Here is a 15,555-nt window from a genome sequence, read left to right on the forward strand (position 1 = left end):
CTCAAAAAAAAAAAGAAATTAGCTATAAGCAAACAACTAGGAGAAAGCCAAACCAAAAATGCTTTTAAAACCAACAGTTGTGAGCAAGAGAGTTTCTACAGCCACATCAGCTCTTCAAGGGCACAGTGCTAGTGAAACGTGAATGCCAAAACCAGTTTGTCAGCCATAATCTGGATTAAAGAGTGAACTCCTTAATATCTAGAGGCAGATGGTTCAGATTACTCCAAAAAAATCATTAGATGCAGCTACCTACTTTTTATATTAATACCATAAGCTAATTGTACACACACACACACACACAAATCAATGATAGTGTGCAATAGCATTTTGATGTCTTCAGTCTTGAAGCTCTCTCTCACAGAGACCAAACCACTCCCTGGAACACACCACCTCTGAATTACAAACCTGCTGGACTAAAAGGCCATAGTAAAATCACAAAATTCAGGCTACTGAGTGGAAATACTTTTGTATTTACACAAGAAATGGGATTTGAAAACTGAGATTCTTCATTAAAGAATCCCCCAAAAAAGCAAATCAGAGCTTCCCAATTTTGTTTCCCTTGGGTTTCTGTCAGCTCTTCCCCAGGCTGTCTCCACGTGGATCAGCACTGTGGGCACAGGAGCAGTTTGTCTGACTGTTCTGTGTGCTGTAATACAGCCTGGGTGCCTTTTGCTTGGGGTCCTTTCTGTAGGTCCTCGTCTTCCAAACTTCTCTTCCCATTATTAGACTGGCCAGGTCTATTCAGGTGAAGCTTTGCAGGATCTGCTCCCTAGGTCACAGACTATTTGGGGAAAGAAAATCACCTGCTAGGTCACAAAAGGTCATGATTTGGGGTTTTGAACATCCTACTATGACTGATTGCACATGCCTTAATGAGACATTCTGTAATTTTGATTATCTAAATGGTTCTCCATGCACTCTCATAATTTCACTGAGAACTGAGAGATGGGAGGATTCCAGTTTGCTTAATGCTTTAATCTATATTACAGCCCTTCTAATTAAAGCAGACCTATTACTATTAAAAAAAAAAAAAAGAAAAAAGGCAGGATGTTCTCTAATGCTGGATTATTAGTGATTAAACAAGAAACTTTAAGTTTCTTTTTGAAATTGAGTATTACTCAGAAGCCTGAATTTCAAGTAACAATGAAACTGATATACTACAAATACCTTAGAAAGCATTTTTCTTAAAACAAAACGCATTTTTGTAATAACTGTGCCCTTTCAGAATGATGCATAAGTTGCAAGACTTTGTGGGCAGAATAAACTTTGACACGTGACCAACTCTGCCCTTGATCACAAAGTGAGCACTCTGAGAGAAGTTTGAGATAAATACAGTCAGCATTTTCTCTGTGCTGTGACAGGCACGACTAACTGTTCAAATGCTGTCCCACAGCACCAGTACTGAGTGCCAAATGCCCGTGGAGTCCCCTGGCAGTGGCTGGTTCCCCTTTATTGGAAATCCTCCCCCTGGCACAGGGAGCACCAGTGTGCTGTGCTGGGCACTCTGCAAACACCTCCAGTGGCAGGGCTCAGTCTTTTCCAAGGGGATGGGGAGTGTTACCTCAAACTCTGTGCTCTTGGTGCTCACTGAAAAGAACCTTCCCTAACTTGGGCAGATTCAATTCAGGATTCCTCTCCTCCACTTATTACAAAATTGCTCCTGGCTGGGGGAAAAATGACCAAGAGGGAATTCAGCCTTGGAATGCCACTAACTGCCCAGTCTGAGGCAGGACTGACCCCAGAGCTCTGGGCAGGCAGGCTCTGAACAGAGGGTACAGAATGCTTCACAGGCACCTGCTTGGATTTCAGGGACATGCACCAAATTAAAAGAAAAAGGCTTACTAAAAATATGCATCTTTATTCAAATAAGGTTATATCTGAACTCCAAGTGTCAATTTACATTAGTCAGAAACAAATATATGAAAATGTCAGCCGTTTGAATTTAAAATAAAAAAAACAAACCAGTAGACAATTCTTCTGTTACAGTAATTGATCCATTGAGAAATGTCAAATTTTCTTCAAAGAGCAAGTTACAAACCATAGCAGGTAAACTACAAACTGTAAAACAGGTGATTTACAAACCGTATTGTGCATTTTACTTTTGAAAGATTCAGATGTGACCATGTATTTAATATACCCTGACCAGGACAATCAGATTCTCTTGTCACTGCCAAGTATTTGCTACTTATCATCCACAATTCAAATATAATTATTAGACTTGTTCTCCCTCATACTGTCAAACTGGATTCCAAGTTGTCTTCTCCTCCTAGTTGTGAAATCTTACTTGATAAGAAAAGAACCACACTACCAGTGTTGAAAGAAACTTCTGGTAGCCAGCTTGACTGACAAATATTCTTACAGTCCAAATTTGTTCTATCACTTCGAGGACAGGCAGGACGAAATTGGAGCTGGGCAATTGGGAGCTTTCTTTAGATCCAGTGAGTGCTGAGGCAATTATGGGAGTTCCAAGGAGAGGCAACTGTGGAATGAAGCATGAAGCAAAGTTATCAGCTGTCTGGTGTTCTGCTCTGGACCACTTGCTCCCTAAAGCAGAAGTTTCCCCGCTGCCCGTGGGAGACGTGTCCGATCCAGCAGCAGCACAAACACGTGAGCTGAGCCTCCTACTGAAGGGACAACTGTAGGCTTCAAGTTTCCCCTAGACATGCCCAGCCTTCTCTTCTGTCTGACAAAAGAACCAGAAGGATGGGCTGCTCCAGCTTTAGAACAGAGTTATGGTTGGGTAAATTCACAGTAACAAAAATCCAGGCTTTTCCCAATGGATACATCAGAGCTGCTCCTCAGTACCCCCCACAGGCACCCACTTACAAACACACTGGCAAGCCCTGCTGTCCAAGGGCCTTGCAAAGCCTGCTGTGAGAGGAGCAGCTCTGCTGGGATGTTGCACTGGTGGGAGAAGGCCTGTGGTTGAGAGGAACAACACTGTACAGCTTCAGAAAAAGTTAAGAAAATAGATTTAGTTACAAGAGTCAGGGTTGTAATAGCTTAGACTCAAGGCACCTGTAAATATCTGCTGGTGTTGAAAGAACTGAACAGACAAATTCTGATGTGTTACTCTGGCTTCTCTGAAAGGTTTTCTGCTTTGATTTCCCCATCTATCCCACAAGACTAGCCTGAGGCAGTAGTTTCTCCAATTAGTGCAGTAAAATCTTCTCCAATTTCGAAATGAATCTCTAAAGCTACCCCCCTTACAGAACACTACATCCTGCAGACGTGTTAACTGGGGTGTAGGCAGGATTCTTTTCTGGGTACAGCACAGGCATTCACTTTTTGGACTCTGTATTTTAAGTAGCAGAATATATTGCATAGATATATCATCCCTCCAAACTGACAGGCACAATACTGAAGTGTTCTTCATTACAGTGAACTTGGCAGCATGTGTTGCACTCCAAGGGAGTAAGCAGACTATAGAAATGCAGTATAGTATGTTAGAGAACAGAGAATTTTTGCAGATTCAGACAAACAAATTAATAGTTAAAAGTGAAATATTCTGATGCATTTGTGTATTTTATAGAATTTTTAAAATCCACAAAAATACCTATTCTAACCCTACACACAAAACTCAAGGACAAAGTTACCACAGATATGTAAACAAGGCAAAATGATTTAATTTCACATTCCTAAATTTGGCTCTCTGCTTTTTCCTTTCTTGAAGCAAAATGTTCATTTGATAAGCAGTATCCAAACCACATGTTCAGCCTTATGCTTTTGATATTAAAGCAGGAATTGACACAAAATACTGGTTCTACAATAGCTCCTGGATTAACAAACATGTCTGAAACAACACCTTGTGAAGAAATGGTTTAACACCTAATACCTGTACTTTAGAACACTTGCCATGTCCAGATTTAAATCAAAGCATCTGTATTTGATACATGAAAGACACAAGACAGCTTTATAAAAGTAAAGACATATCCATACACTAAACATATCCTTAATAAAATCAGATTTGAAGAGGTATAAAGCAATAATCTTTGCTGGAAAAGTTCCACAAATCTCCAAACAAAATTACAGACAGACTTGAAACTACAAAAAAAAGAAATCAGGCCCACAGTATACTTGAAGAAACTACTTTATCACATTTTCTCTCACTGCCTAAAACCAAAAGCCAAAATAAGAACATAAGGCTTTCTTTGCTTGTTCTGTATAATTTGTTTTTTTATATCAACAGTCAGAGTCTTTGTGTTCACATATTAAAAAGTGTTTAAATCTGTATTTCATAAAGAGTTAGAATTAACAAAAATATTCTTATACTTTTAAATCCAAGTGGTAAACAAATAAAATGCTTATAATAAATTTTTACTCGCCAAAAAAATTACAGAAGAACGGGGGGGTTTGTCTTCTTTCCCCCCCCCTTTTTTTTTAACTGGTATGTCAGAACACTTGGTAGCAAATTGTCTGCACGAATCATCCATCTGCAAATCACACTGTGAACAATCCCCAAACCTTCAATTCCCTCCTCTGGAATCCCAACAAAAGCAGAGGAATTGGGCATTTGCCTTTCTGTACTGATGAGAAAGGTGGCTGAAAACACAGACCTAGACAGGGGCTGCAGTCTTCCCCCATCCAGCATTTGCTCTGCTGCTCCACAGTCTGTTTTTAGCTTTAGCATCAACCATTTAAATAAGAACTCATTTTGTTTAACAAAATTCAATAATTTACAATATTGACGTGTATCGAACACTAGAATTTCCCTCATTTACACAAGTGTAGAATTTTCTGTGCATACATACTGCTCTTATGTACACACAAAAGGAACAGGTCATCAAAAGAACTTTTTGGCTGCTGCTTCTTGTTGGCTCCTGAAAAAAATGCAGAAAAGAATTCAAGTACTTATAGCATAAAACTAGCTAACTGGTTTAAATTTTCATTTATTTGAGGATTAAAAGATTCCATTCCTTATCAACAGAGACTTAAGGAAATCAAATATAAGTCATATCACAAAAACAGGATATCATGTTTTCTATTTACAAAGACATTGGTAGCATCACTATTGTTTCAATTTTGCATCAGGCACAGAAGGAATAAAAAAACCTCCACATTCTGGACAGAAGCCAGAAACTGTGAAAGAACATGCAAACTGATTTTTAAAAAACTTTTAGCATTTTTAAAAGCTTCTCACTATTTGACTGGCCTACAGATCATCTCAGAAAAGGAAACACATGCAATTAAGCAGGGAAAGAATTTACTTGAAATAGGATTTCCTTTTTCCTCTGGCACAGAACATATTTATTTCCTTAGTGGACAGAGACACTGAGGATCAACCACACACAGCTGCTGGACTCACAAGGGCATCCCAAGGAACTGGAGGGGCCCAGCCCCTCCTTTGTCCTGGGAGCCATCGTTCCAGCTGATGGGCACAAGTTACACACACCAGAAACACCCCCCTGCACTTTGCAGAGCAGCACACACACCACAAAAGCTGGTGCTGGCAGCAGCACTGCTCTGGTATCAGTACTGCTCATCCCTCCCCAGGGGTAGAAACCAGCATTTGTTCTCTGCAGGGCAGCACAGCTCTTTTGGTCCCTGCTCCTCATTCTGAGGAGTGTGTGTGAGAAGCAGCAGGGAGGGCTCCCAGGCAATGGTACATTATCCTTTCCATCAATGCAAATTGCATTTCAACATTATGGCTTCACAAGGAGGAGGAAGAGAACAGAAGAACCATCCTAATTGGTTTAGCCTGTGACTTGGTCAGTCACAAGCTCTAAAATCCTTTGCCCTGCTGTCTTTAGGTACAAACACACTCACCTGTACATGATATAGCCAATGAATAACACTGTTTGCACTGCCATGAATATGATGAAATGCATTGTAGATAAGCACGAGGGAAACGCTGGCAACTCTGGGCACTTGGGTTTGTCACTGGATGGCTGAAGAACAAGAAAGACAATGTTTGAGAAAAGAGCAAACAAGACATACCATCAAAAGACTTACATGTAAGAAAAAAAACCAAGGTCTTTGCAACGTGATCTAAAAATCAGAACACAAGCAGAAAAAGGACAGAAATTACATTACTCTGAAAAATCAGAATCTTACTCATCTAACTTTCCCTTTTCGCCTTTATGTTTCTCAGATAAACTGATTTATGGGGGTTGTAGGGGAAAGAATAAGAGAAAAAAATCCCATAAATTTGGTAAATTAATCAAGAACCTTCTATGGGCTCATGAACTAATTGAACTTAATTGCTACGTAGGCTAGACCAAGGTGATGAGCACAGTCATCTTTCACACTTAGAAACCTTAAGCAGAACCTGCCCAAGTTTGCCCTGATTAAAGCTCTCCCTTCTGTGCAGAAGCAACACAGAATCTCCTCTGTGGAGAGCTGTTAAGTAGGGGGACAAACACAAAAAAAAAGCACCCAGAAAACCTAATTGCTTGACCTTGTTTCCACAGGAAATTAGACTAAAAATCATGCTCTTTGTGCAAAACTTCTCATCAAGACACAGATCATGCAGTTAGGTCAAGGCACTGCAGTTTTAGCGAGGCAGCTTAATGAAGGATTAATTGCTCCGTAAATTGCATGCTGGCTCATCCTGCTTTTCACCAACAGCCAAAGAAAGCAGTATTACAGTCATGCTTTGCACCAGCAGCACAGAAATTACCATATTTCGTTGTGCTAAATGCTCAATGTCCCTCTTCACTAGATGAAGGTGTTCTTTGATGTCATTGAAGTGCTGAGTTGTCTCATAGGCTCCTGCAGAGCCGGGGTGTTGAGCTCCACTGATGGACCTCAGAGTATCAGCCACGGAATTTCTGACACAAAACAAACAAGAAAACATCTTTCAACCCAGAGCAGCTTTCCTACAAACAGCAGTTATTCTGGACTCCCATCAGGTCAGAAGAAGCAGTTTGTAACACATAGTTGCCCCAAAAGGCAGAAAGCATTTTTTCTAGCTTTCAGGAATACCTGTCAAGAAATAATCCCTTAATCAAACTCTGATTTTAGTGAATTCCACAGCCAGCTTCCATTTGCACAGTGCACCATCTCCCAGAGTCACGCTGAGAACAAGGGCTGGCAAATGTTCTGTTGCTACACATCTGCTCTGCCTGACTGTCTGAAACAAGAGTTTCATCTGAGGCTCTGGCTGAGGCTTTAGGATAAGCAGAGTTTAATGCAATCTTTGAAGGAAACCAAAAGCTGTTGGAGAAATAAATAAATAAAAGCAGTCATGTAAGAAATAAAAATAACGAAGAGGCTTTAGGGATAAGAAAAGATTTAGATACATCCTTGTTTCATGATTATCATTTATATGAGAAACTCATTTCCCATATGCATTGTCATAATACTTAATATTGTCTTCATGGGAATTCATTTTGCTTCTACAACAAACAAAATTAAATCCATGAAAAGTTGAGGTTCCATAACTAATTTTGTTTTAGGTAAACTAGTCAATGAGAGAAAAAAACGTAATCTCTAATCAATATGTTTATATAATTTTCCCCTACTGTGCTGTTTCTTTTGAGTTGCAAAGAGGATTATTCTACAGCTAAAATATTTATCATGTGATTGTTAATCTCTTCATTATTAACAGAATAGACAATCAAAATGTATGTCTTCGGATTTCTTTTTAATTTACTTAAAACTTGACATTTTGCTCAGATGAGAGCTTCCTTCAATGCCTTCCCAGTGCACTCCTCACTCTTTGGACAGTGCTCAGCAATTTTTCAGAGTATCTCAGAGTGATTTGTTTTGGGAGGGAACTTTAAAGATCATCTCATTCCACCCCCTGCCATGGGCAGGGACACCTTCCACTAGCCCAGGTTGCTCCAAGCCCTGTCCAACCTGGCCTCCAACTGTCTCACATTGGGAAATAAAACCAATCTCCCCCCCTGGCTGGAATAGTGTTCACTGAGGAAACTGGAAACAAGGTATGATCATCACATTTCTAAGTGTTACACAGAACTGTACTACTGAGTCTGAAATAGGCCTTATTCACTGTGAAAACAGCAAGTAAACTGATTATTATTTACTTGTACTTTCAATTAATGTTCTAATAACATATTTTAGAACTGAGTTTCTCACTGGAAGATTTTTTTCTTAAATAATCCAAGCAAACCCATGTGACCACCATCATACCCACTGCCCAATAAATGCTGACAGTACTTCTGTCTCTCCACATCCCTCACACTGTTTAGCTTGCCCCACTGTTTTCAGTGCTAGGACACAAGTGGAACACTCCCTTTGTTCTTCTCCCTCCTGGTAGCCCATCTCTGTGTAATTAAACTGGCACACCCACCTTCCCCCAGACCGAGTCACTCTTTGGTAAAAGCCAAATAACTTCCCTAAACGTTTATATTTAGCTCTGCATTAACGATACCATGCTGATGGTTTCCATGGTATGAACGTGCAAAATTCTTCTGTAATCAGATGGTTCAGAAATCCACAAATCTTGACAAGAAAATTACTTGGACTGTAAGTCCAGGCAACAACGGGCTGTTCATTTCTATCCAGAAATAAAGCATTTCTTTAATCTAAGGAAAATATTAAGATGATGTTACGCAAACTCTTATCTGATAAGTAGTCACTAAAAGGGCAGACTGCCAACGTTAACAAGAAAATCTAATTTGCTTGCAAGGTATAAAGATTTGTCAAGAATATTAACATAAAAGCTTTCGTGGAAGAACAAGTGCAAAAATGGAAGTACTCTAATCTTCATTCTACAAAAAACTGACCTACTTAGATAAATCACAAGAGCTGCCCTTGAACTAATACAGGAGAAAGAGCCACAACTTGTTTTTCTCCTTTTTTTTTTCCTTCTGTTTTTAAACACAAGGTAGGGAATGTTTTAGCTACCATAAATGAAGGGCTAAAGCGGCTTAAAGCCATTCCTGATTAAGACAGCGACAGTAAAACATCTTAAAAGAAGTACACAGGCATGCCCATCACACACAGGCATTTTCTCAAATCCATTCTAGCAGTATAGCACCTTCAAGGTAAAGTTTTTCTTCATTGTGTTTAAAAGGGACTGGACTTACCTGCTGAAGTGGAATCTTGTGATTAAAAAAAGGCAAATTAGGGGTTTAGCCATCTTAGGGACACAAACTTACTTTATTATAGAAATTAAATGTATGGAGAGAGTCACCACTAAGGAACTGACACAGAAACTTCAAGTTTGTCAATATTCTCCCACTGAAATAATAAACAGGATTTAAAAGGTGGGAAATCATACAAAATTCAAAACACACCCTTAATGTTTAGAAGGCATTTACCTTATTTCATTTACTTGTCTAATGACTTCTTCCTGAGTTTTCACAAATGTCTCAATCTCTTGCTGGGAAACCTGGTGTGGGGCAGGGGGAGGAAAAAGATCAACATATCTTAGAAAAAGCAAATCAGTCACACTGCCAAAATTCGGCTGGGCCAGGAACCACCAGGGCTTTTATTTACCTGTCCTTGTTGACCTGGCAAAGCAGCTCCTCTCTTAGCAATCTCATCTGTGACTGCAGAGACGTATCTCCTCTGCTCATCCAGAACCATGTCCAGCTGCCTGTTAAGCTGTTTGATCTCCAGATGAATTCGATTCTGCCCCTCAAAGATCTGCCTCAATTCACGATCACTCACAGTTTCGAAGGCATCGTCCGCTGATGAGAGAACAGCACAGGTGGTTCTTACAAGATAAAATGGTGTAGGACCTTTAGAACAGTCATAACTTAATCGCTGTGCAATAAAAATGGCAACCTGAAATTTCAGGTTTAGATGGCTAAACATGCATATATATCCATTCCTGGTATATATGCATTCATACACAGTTAATACAATCCACAGAAGTAAGAAATGGCTTCCACTATACTTTCAAATAATCACATTCTTGTTTGCTCAGCATTAGGCAAGCATTAAAAAGCTTTTCCATGTAAGCACACGTTCCAACATATTCACTAACCCATCTTTAACAGATGGGGAAAAAAAGTTCTCTATGAATGTGCAGAAACAGACTAAAAGATGCCCTTTCAAATAACAACAAAAAAAAAAAGGTCATGCTTGCTTAATCACCACTTTACAGAGGGATGCATGACCTTCTCTCCCTTCTGTTGTTACATGCAGATCCTCATAATTCCCACCATGTTTCCAGTCATTTGTTTTGCTTTCAATCCAGGCATGACCAAAAGAACTTTCTATTTCAGGAAACACTTGACAAAGAAATAACCAAAGAGTCTCAAATAATGTAATTAACGACAGTGGGAGCTTAGCAAGATCAGTCAGAGTATCAGGCCCTAGTTCTGATCATCCTGGAAAACGAACATCCCCCTTGACCACTGAGAAATGGCTCAGATAACTTGCCTGGCTGTCCTTGCACATCAGGATGTTCCTTTTGAAATTCTTCCTTCTTTTTATCCAATTCTTGTTGAAAGTGTTCAAACTCTTCTTGATACTTCTCTTTATCTTTTTGAGGAATTTCTGCATCTGGTGTTGGCTTTAAAACAGTATCAGGGGAAGGGGGCATGTGTGAGTTTTTTTGTCATGTTCTCCACCACTCCTGTGTAAGTTACTCTCCAGCAAGGCTGCTCAGATTTCAGATGTGAACACGTAACACAAGCACTGGAGCACATTAAGCTGAAGTGAGAAACCAAACATTCCCATGGAGACCCACAGCTTTTCCCCAACAGACACGTACTTTCTACTGCTAAAATGTAATCAAGTTTTACAAGTACAGATGCTGTTTAGCAGCACAGAAACATTCTAGAGGTAGGGCAAGTTGAAAGCAAGAACAGATATTTGCCCACTTTCCAAACAAAGTGTACTCTTTAGTATTTCATGTTTTGATTTAACATCAGGATTTTTGTTGCTTCCTTGATGTTTCCAGAATTCTGGTCTTAAAAACATTAATTACAATACTACCAAAACATAACAGTACCAGTTTCATTTTTCTAAAACAGATGACGTCACAGCTGCATGCCAAAATCCCAGAACAGGGATGCCAAGTGTGACTTCAGAGGGAATGCCATAATCTGGTGCTGCACATAAAACATATACAATGACATACTTTATTAATTATGCATAAAAATGCTTACTACTTCCTTCCCAGGCTCAGTCAACTGGAAGGTCAGAAATGACAGGACATCGTGATCATCTGTATTCAACAAACAAAACAAAACCATGTTACAAATCCCAGCACTTCCCAAGTCAACTTTCCACCTGCAAAAGATCTTCAAGAAACAGCACCCTCCCAAAGTCCTCCCAAGAGTCTGTGCAGTGGGGAACGAGACTGTACAGGGGCTTTGTCACGACAAACTGAAAATTCTTCTGCTGTAGCCAGGAAAAGGCCTGAGCATAGCAGTAGTTTGGGAATGGGAGAGGATTAATTACATCATCGTGGTCAAGAATTGGGATAATGGATCAACACTAGCAGTAGAAAAAACTCCAACTTCTCTTGCAAGCCCTGCAAGTCCCCACACCATTTGTCCCAGTTTTAAACATTCACTACCTGCGAGTCCCCCCGTTGCTGCAGATATTCCAAAGTACCCCTGTGAGGGCAGCTCCATGTTCTCCACCTTTGCACACAGTTCATAGTCGTCCTTGTCCGGAGTAAAGCCATTGTTCACTGACACCTGAAGGGACAAAGGCTGGAATTAACACCCTGTTCAACAGTGTCCCACTGAGGGACACGAGCAGTTCCCCTGTCTCAGGGCACTCACAGTCAGGGTTTTTCTGTAGTAGGTGATCTTCACTCGCACGGGGTAGGGCTTGTTCCGGAAGTCCCTCAGACAGGAGGCCAAGGCTTGTGTGGCACCATCACTGCACACAGAAACAACCACACCTTAGGATTTACCAGCTGAGACGAGAAAGCACCAACCTATTGCTCAGCAACATCAGGACAGTGTCTCAATAGGCAAGTTTTCCAAAGCCTGTCCCCTAAGTGCACTGAGCTCTTCTGCAGTCTGCAATCTGCAGTACCAGGTGCTTTGCACAGGACACAGCACAGATGGGATGCAGGAATGGGGAAACCTGTTTGCTCCTGAGACACATTCCTGCATCTGGGAACAGAGAGGGAAGTAAGCTGTAGTCCAGACAGCACCAACTAAGCTAGACACCTCCCTCCTCAGAGAACACAAAAAGGTGTCAGTTGTGTTGTTCACAACAAACAATCAGAAACCAAAATTAATCCAATTAGTTTTAGTAACAGGCAATTAGCTTTCAGTTAGTCACTTCTGTCAGTTATAGGCTGTGTGTGGAAGATACCTATGAGCAATGAAGAGGTAAAAAGTCTGCACCTCTATCCGAATTCACCCATCCCAAAGGACACATGCCATTTAAATATCCATCAGCTGCCAATTTCTGTGCTGTTACTGCCAAAGCAGTATTTTAATAAATAGAAAACCTCAAATATAAAGAAAACAACAAGGTTTCCTATGAACAAAGCCTTGTTTCTCAAAGCCTTTCATGCAAAATTTCATCATTCAAAAGTGAGCATTCATCAATAACACTGAAAATAAACTTACTTCTGATGGTCATACAGAAGCTTTCCATTGTTGCCTACAACAATCACTCCAGGGTTGTTTTTCTAGAAAAAGAAATGGCAAACAAATGGAATAGTTTAATTTAAAGTGAAATATAAGTAACATCATTGACAGCCTTTCTGTGATGGAGCACCTTAAGTCGTTCCACCTCAGATGTTTTATTCCTTTGGAATTTCTGAATGACACCAGCAGGCTGCATGCTCTGCAAGAGACTGACACCTTCTTTGCATAGTTAGAGGTGGGAAAAATACCTACAAGTTAAGTCCCTGGGTATACTACCACCTACCATAACTGGGCAAATGCAGAAACACGGAATCCAGTTTGGGGAAATTCAGATGTAGTGAAGACACAGTCCTTGAAAGTAACAGATGACTTAGAACATCCAACTTTGGATGTTTTTCCCAGTGTTATGTAGCCAAACAGACACTATGTTGACATCCTACTGACCTCGTCACAGTCATTAGAAAAACCTTAGGAGCTTTCTGTCAGAGACTAAATAAAGGCTGTTGAACACACTCCCAGTTATCTGAATTGCTAGAGGATGAAAACGAACTAAATGATAATGGCAAAAAAAACTGCAGAAGAATTTCTCCATACTGGGACTGTAGGAAGTCAGAGACTGTAATTTAAAAAGTCTTAGACACTCCAGTACTTAAGACATGTCAGACCAATACAGGCATGATCAAGACTTCTGTTTCCATTAGAAGTGACACATCATCACTTTAGACAAAGGGTTTTACACCACACTGACTGAACTTGTCGTGGTCAGTCCCAGTGCTATCAGAGTTCTGGCAAGCAGTGCTGTCCATGAGAAACTTTTGGCAGGTGGCATCCTCAGCCAACTAAACTATGCCACTGTCCATGTTTGTGCCAGAAGTCAGGAAAAAAAAAAAAGGAAAAGGAAAAAGGATCTAAAAATCTGTAGTAAGTTGAACAATACTCTGATTCTATGTCTTGTCTCTGAAGATCAGAAACATAAACATCACCTTCAGTCTTTCAATTTTTTATATATGATAAAGTTTGCTGTATATCAAAAGCCATCTGTAGGGGGGAAAAAAGGCACATACACCTACTAAAATATATCTAAAATGTCTAAAAGCAAGCCAAAGTCTGCAGGGAAAGCAAAAAAAGCAAAGCAGGCCTACTGTGTATTATTAAAGTTTCCCAGGATCATTCTGGGCTGGAACACTGGAAATTGAAAACAACAACTGTCACTCCCATCTGCCACAGAATTTTTGCTGCTGTTCCAGAAAAAGAGCATCTCTGAAGACAGACATAGAAACTGGTGTTCCCACAGTGTTGTATTTTGGTACAATATCCCTCTTCCAAAGCACACATCTCCAGATGTATCAACACCAAACTGTGCACAGACATTCCAAATTTCGGATTATACATATGTACATGGTACCTTCCCTCCAAACCTGACACATGAACCAATGTTCAGTGGAGATTCATGATGTGTTATGCTTCAACTTTCAAGCTTAAAAAGCAAGTGTGAAAAAGTCTAGTAAAACTTCTGTAAGGGAAACTTGTCTATTTTATTTTATCCCTTTGAAGTAAAAGGCAGGAAGAGTAGGAAAATAACATCCTATTTTTTCCACATTACATGTATGAAACACACCAGAAATTAGTTTATAGTCTTTACTAGAAGAGTTTACTTCCAACTAACCTTTCCATCATTGTCAAAAGAATCAAAGAAAATTCCAACACCGTTCCATTTATCAGCTGCCCCGAAAACAGGACCTTCCAAGCCTTGCTCTTCTGTAAACCAGACTGCCTATGAGGAAAGCAAGAAGAGTCCTAAGTGAAGATCCCCTGTTAAAGCAGGGCCGTTTGTTTCAGGGAGATCAGGTGTTCATACCAGTCCATCAGCTCCAATGCGGCCTCTTCCTGTAACTCGAAAGGTCACTTCGACTTCCCAATATTCAAATATTGACTTGTTTTTTGTCCACACTGACCCTTTTTGGCTTTTCAAAGATGTTGTTATACGAATCTGATCTGCACTCGGTATGGCATCTAGAAAGGAAAGGAACCAACACTTTATGTACAAAAGAGAAAATATTGCAAGTGCTTAACTAGACAATTAACAAATCTTCCAAACTCAGAAAATTTTCTGGTCTCCTCAACTAGAAAACAGTTTTCAAAATAACTTTTTAGGCGAGTACTCAGCCACTTGGGGGCCAGGGGAACCCAAAATTAAAGTCAAATAAAAAAAAATGAAAAGCACAGCAGAAGTTACTGCAGAGAAACTATAGGAAGGCAGAACCTTATGTGCTGTAAATGTCAATACCTTCTACGTGGGGGGCCACTAAGGAGAAAAACCTTTCTGAGTAGAATGGAACATTAACCCGTACTGCAGAGAACACACAGCCGGTATAGACGTTGTTCAATTAAGCCGTATTTGCGAAAGCAGAATTTTCATTTCCAGCTCTCCCATGACGAAACTCGGCACTATCTCTGGCCGTGCCGAGGCGCGGGCGGCCCGTCCGCGGTGCAGCGCGGCAGCAGTGACACATCATCACTGCCGGAGTCCCCTCCCCACGGCCGGGGCCGCCGCGCCACAAGGGCGCAGGGGCCGGGGGCCCGCGGGCGCTTCGCCGCCACCGCCGCGCCCGCTCTGCGCCGCCGGTGCCACCGGGGGGCACGGCCGGTGCTCGGCCCGCCGGCCCCGGCCTCCTTCGCACGGTCCCCGGGCGGCCCTGCCGCCTCCGCCGCAGGAGCGCGACCGGCCCGGCCCCGCCGCCCCCCGCCCGCCACTTACTGCCCGTGTGCACCCAGAACGGCACCGTCCCGTCCGCCTGCACCAGGTGCGGCCCCTTGAAGCTGTACTTGTACTCAAAGCGGCGATGCGGCGCAGCCGCCGCGCCCTCCGCCTCCTGCGCGGCGGCGAGCGCCGGGCGGGCGAGGGCGAGCAGGAGCAGAAGGATGGCGAGCAGGGGGAACCGCGCCGCCATCTTGGCCGTACGGGACGCCGGGCACGGCCAGCGGGGCGCCGCCTGATTGGCCGAGCGTGGGGGCGGGCACGAGGCGGGGCGGGGCCTCGCCACAGCCCACTGCCCAGGGGGCGGGGCCGGCGCGCGGG

At 41.7% G+C, this 15,555-nt stretch overlaps 1 protein-coding gene across 2 annotated transcripts; it reads right to left on the reverse strand.

Moving 5' to 3' along the window:
• Positions 1 to 1,838: 1,838 nt before the first annotated feature.
• LOC135405831 (protein ERGIC-53-like) lies at positions 1,839 to 15,456 on the reverse strand. Of its 2 annotated transcripts, XM_064640407.1 has the most exons (14): positions 15,235 to 15,456; positions 14,335 to 14,489; positions 14,143 to 14,250; positions 12,456 to 12,517; positions 11,652 to 11,751; positions 11,441 to 11,564; positions 11,028 to 11,086; positions 10,297 to 10,429; positions 9,406 to 9,599; positions 9,228 to 9,298; positions 6,620 to 6,770; positions 5,767 to 5,888; positions 4,752 to 4,820; positions 1,839 to 2,479 (listed from the first exon to the last, which is right to left on the reverse strand). In XM_064640407.1, exons 1-13 carry the CDS (start codon positions 15,425 to 15,427, stop codon positions 4,784 to 4,786), a joined length of 1,509 nt encoding a protein of 502 aa, XP_064496477.1. In that variant the 5' UTR covers positions 15,428 to 15,456; the 3' UTR covers positions 1,839 to 2,479; positions 4,752 to 4,783. The 2 variants fall into 2 exon arrangements, with proteins under 2 accessions (XP_064496477.1, XP_064496476.1); XM_064640406.1 differs by having other exon boundaries at positions 1,839 to 4,820.
• Positions 15,457 to 15,555: the final 99 nt, after the last annotated feature.

Source organism: Pseudopipra pipra, chromosome W, assembly GCF_036250125.1.
Source record: "Pseudopipra pipra isolate bDixPip1 chromosome W, bDixPip1.hap1, whole genome shotgun sequence".
NCBI lineage: Eukaryota > Metazoa > Chordata > Aves > Passeriformes > Pipridae > Pseudopipra > Pseudopipra pipra.

Coding starts and splice junctions, on each gene's coding strand:
- LOC135405831 (XM_064640407.1), bottom strand. CDS start 15,427: ATGGCGGCGCGGTTCCCCCTGCTCGCCATCCTTCTGCTCCTGCTCGCC. Junction 14,490..15,234: donor GTTCTGGGTGCACACGGGCA/GTAAGTGGCGGG, acceptor TTTCCTTTCTAG/ATGCCATACCGAGTGCAGAT. Junction 10,430..11,027: donor CTGAGCCTGGGAAGGAAGTA/GTAAGCATTTTT, acceptor ACTGTTTTAAAG/CCAACACCAGATGCAGAAAT.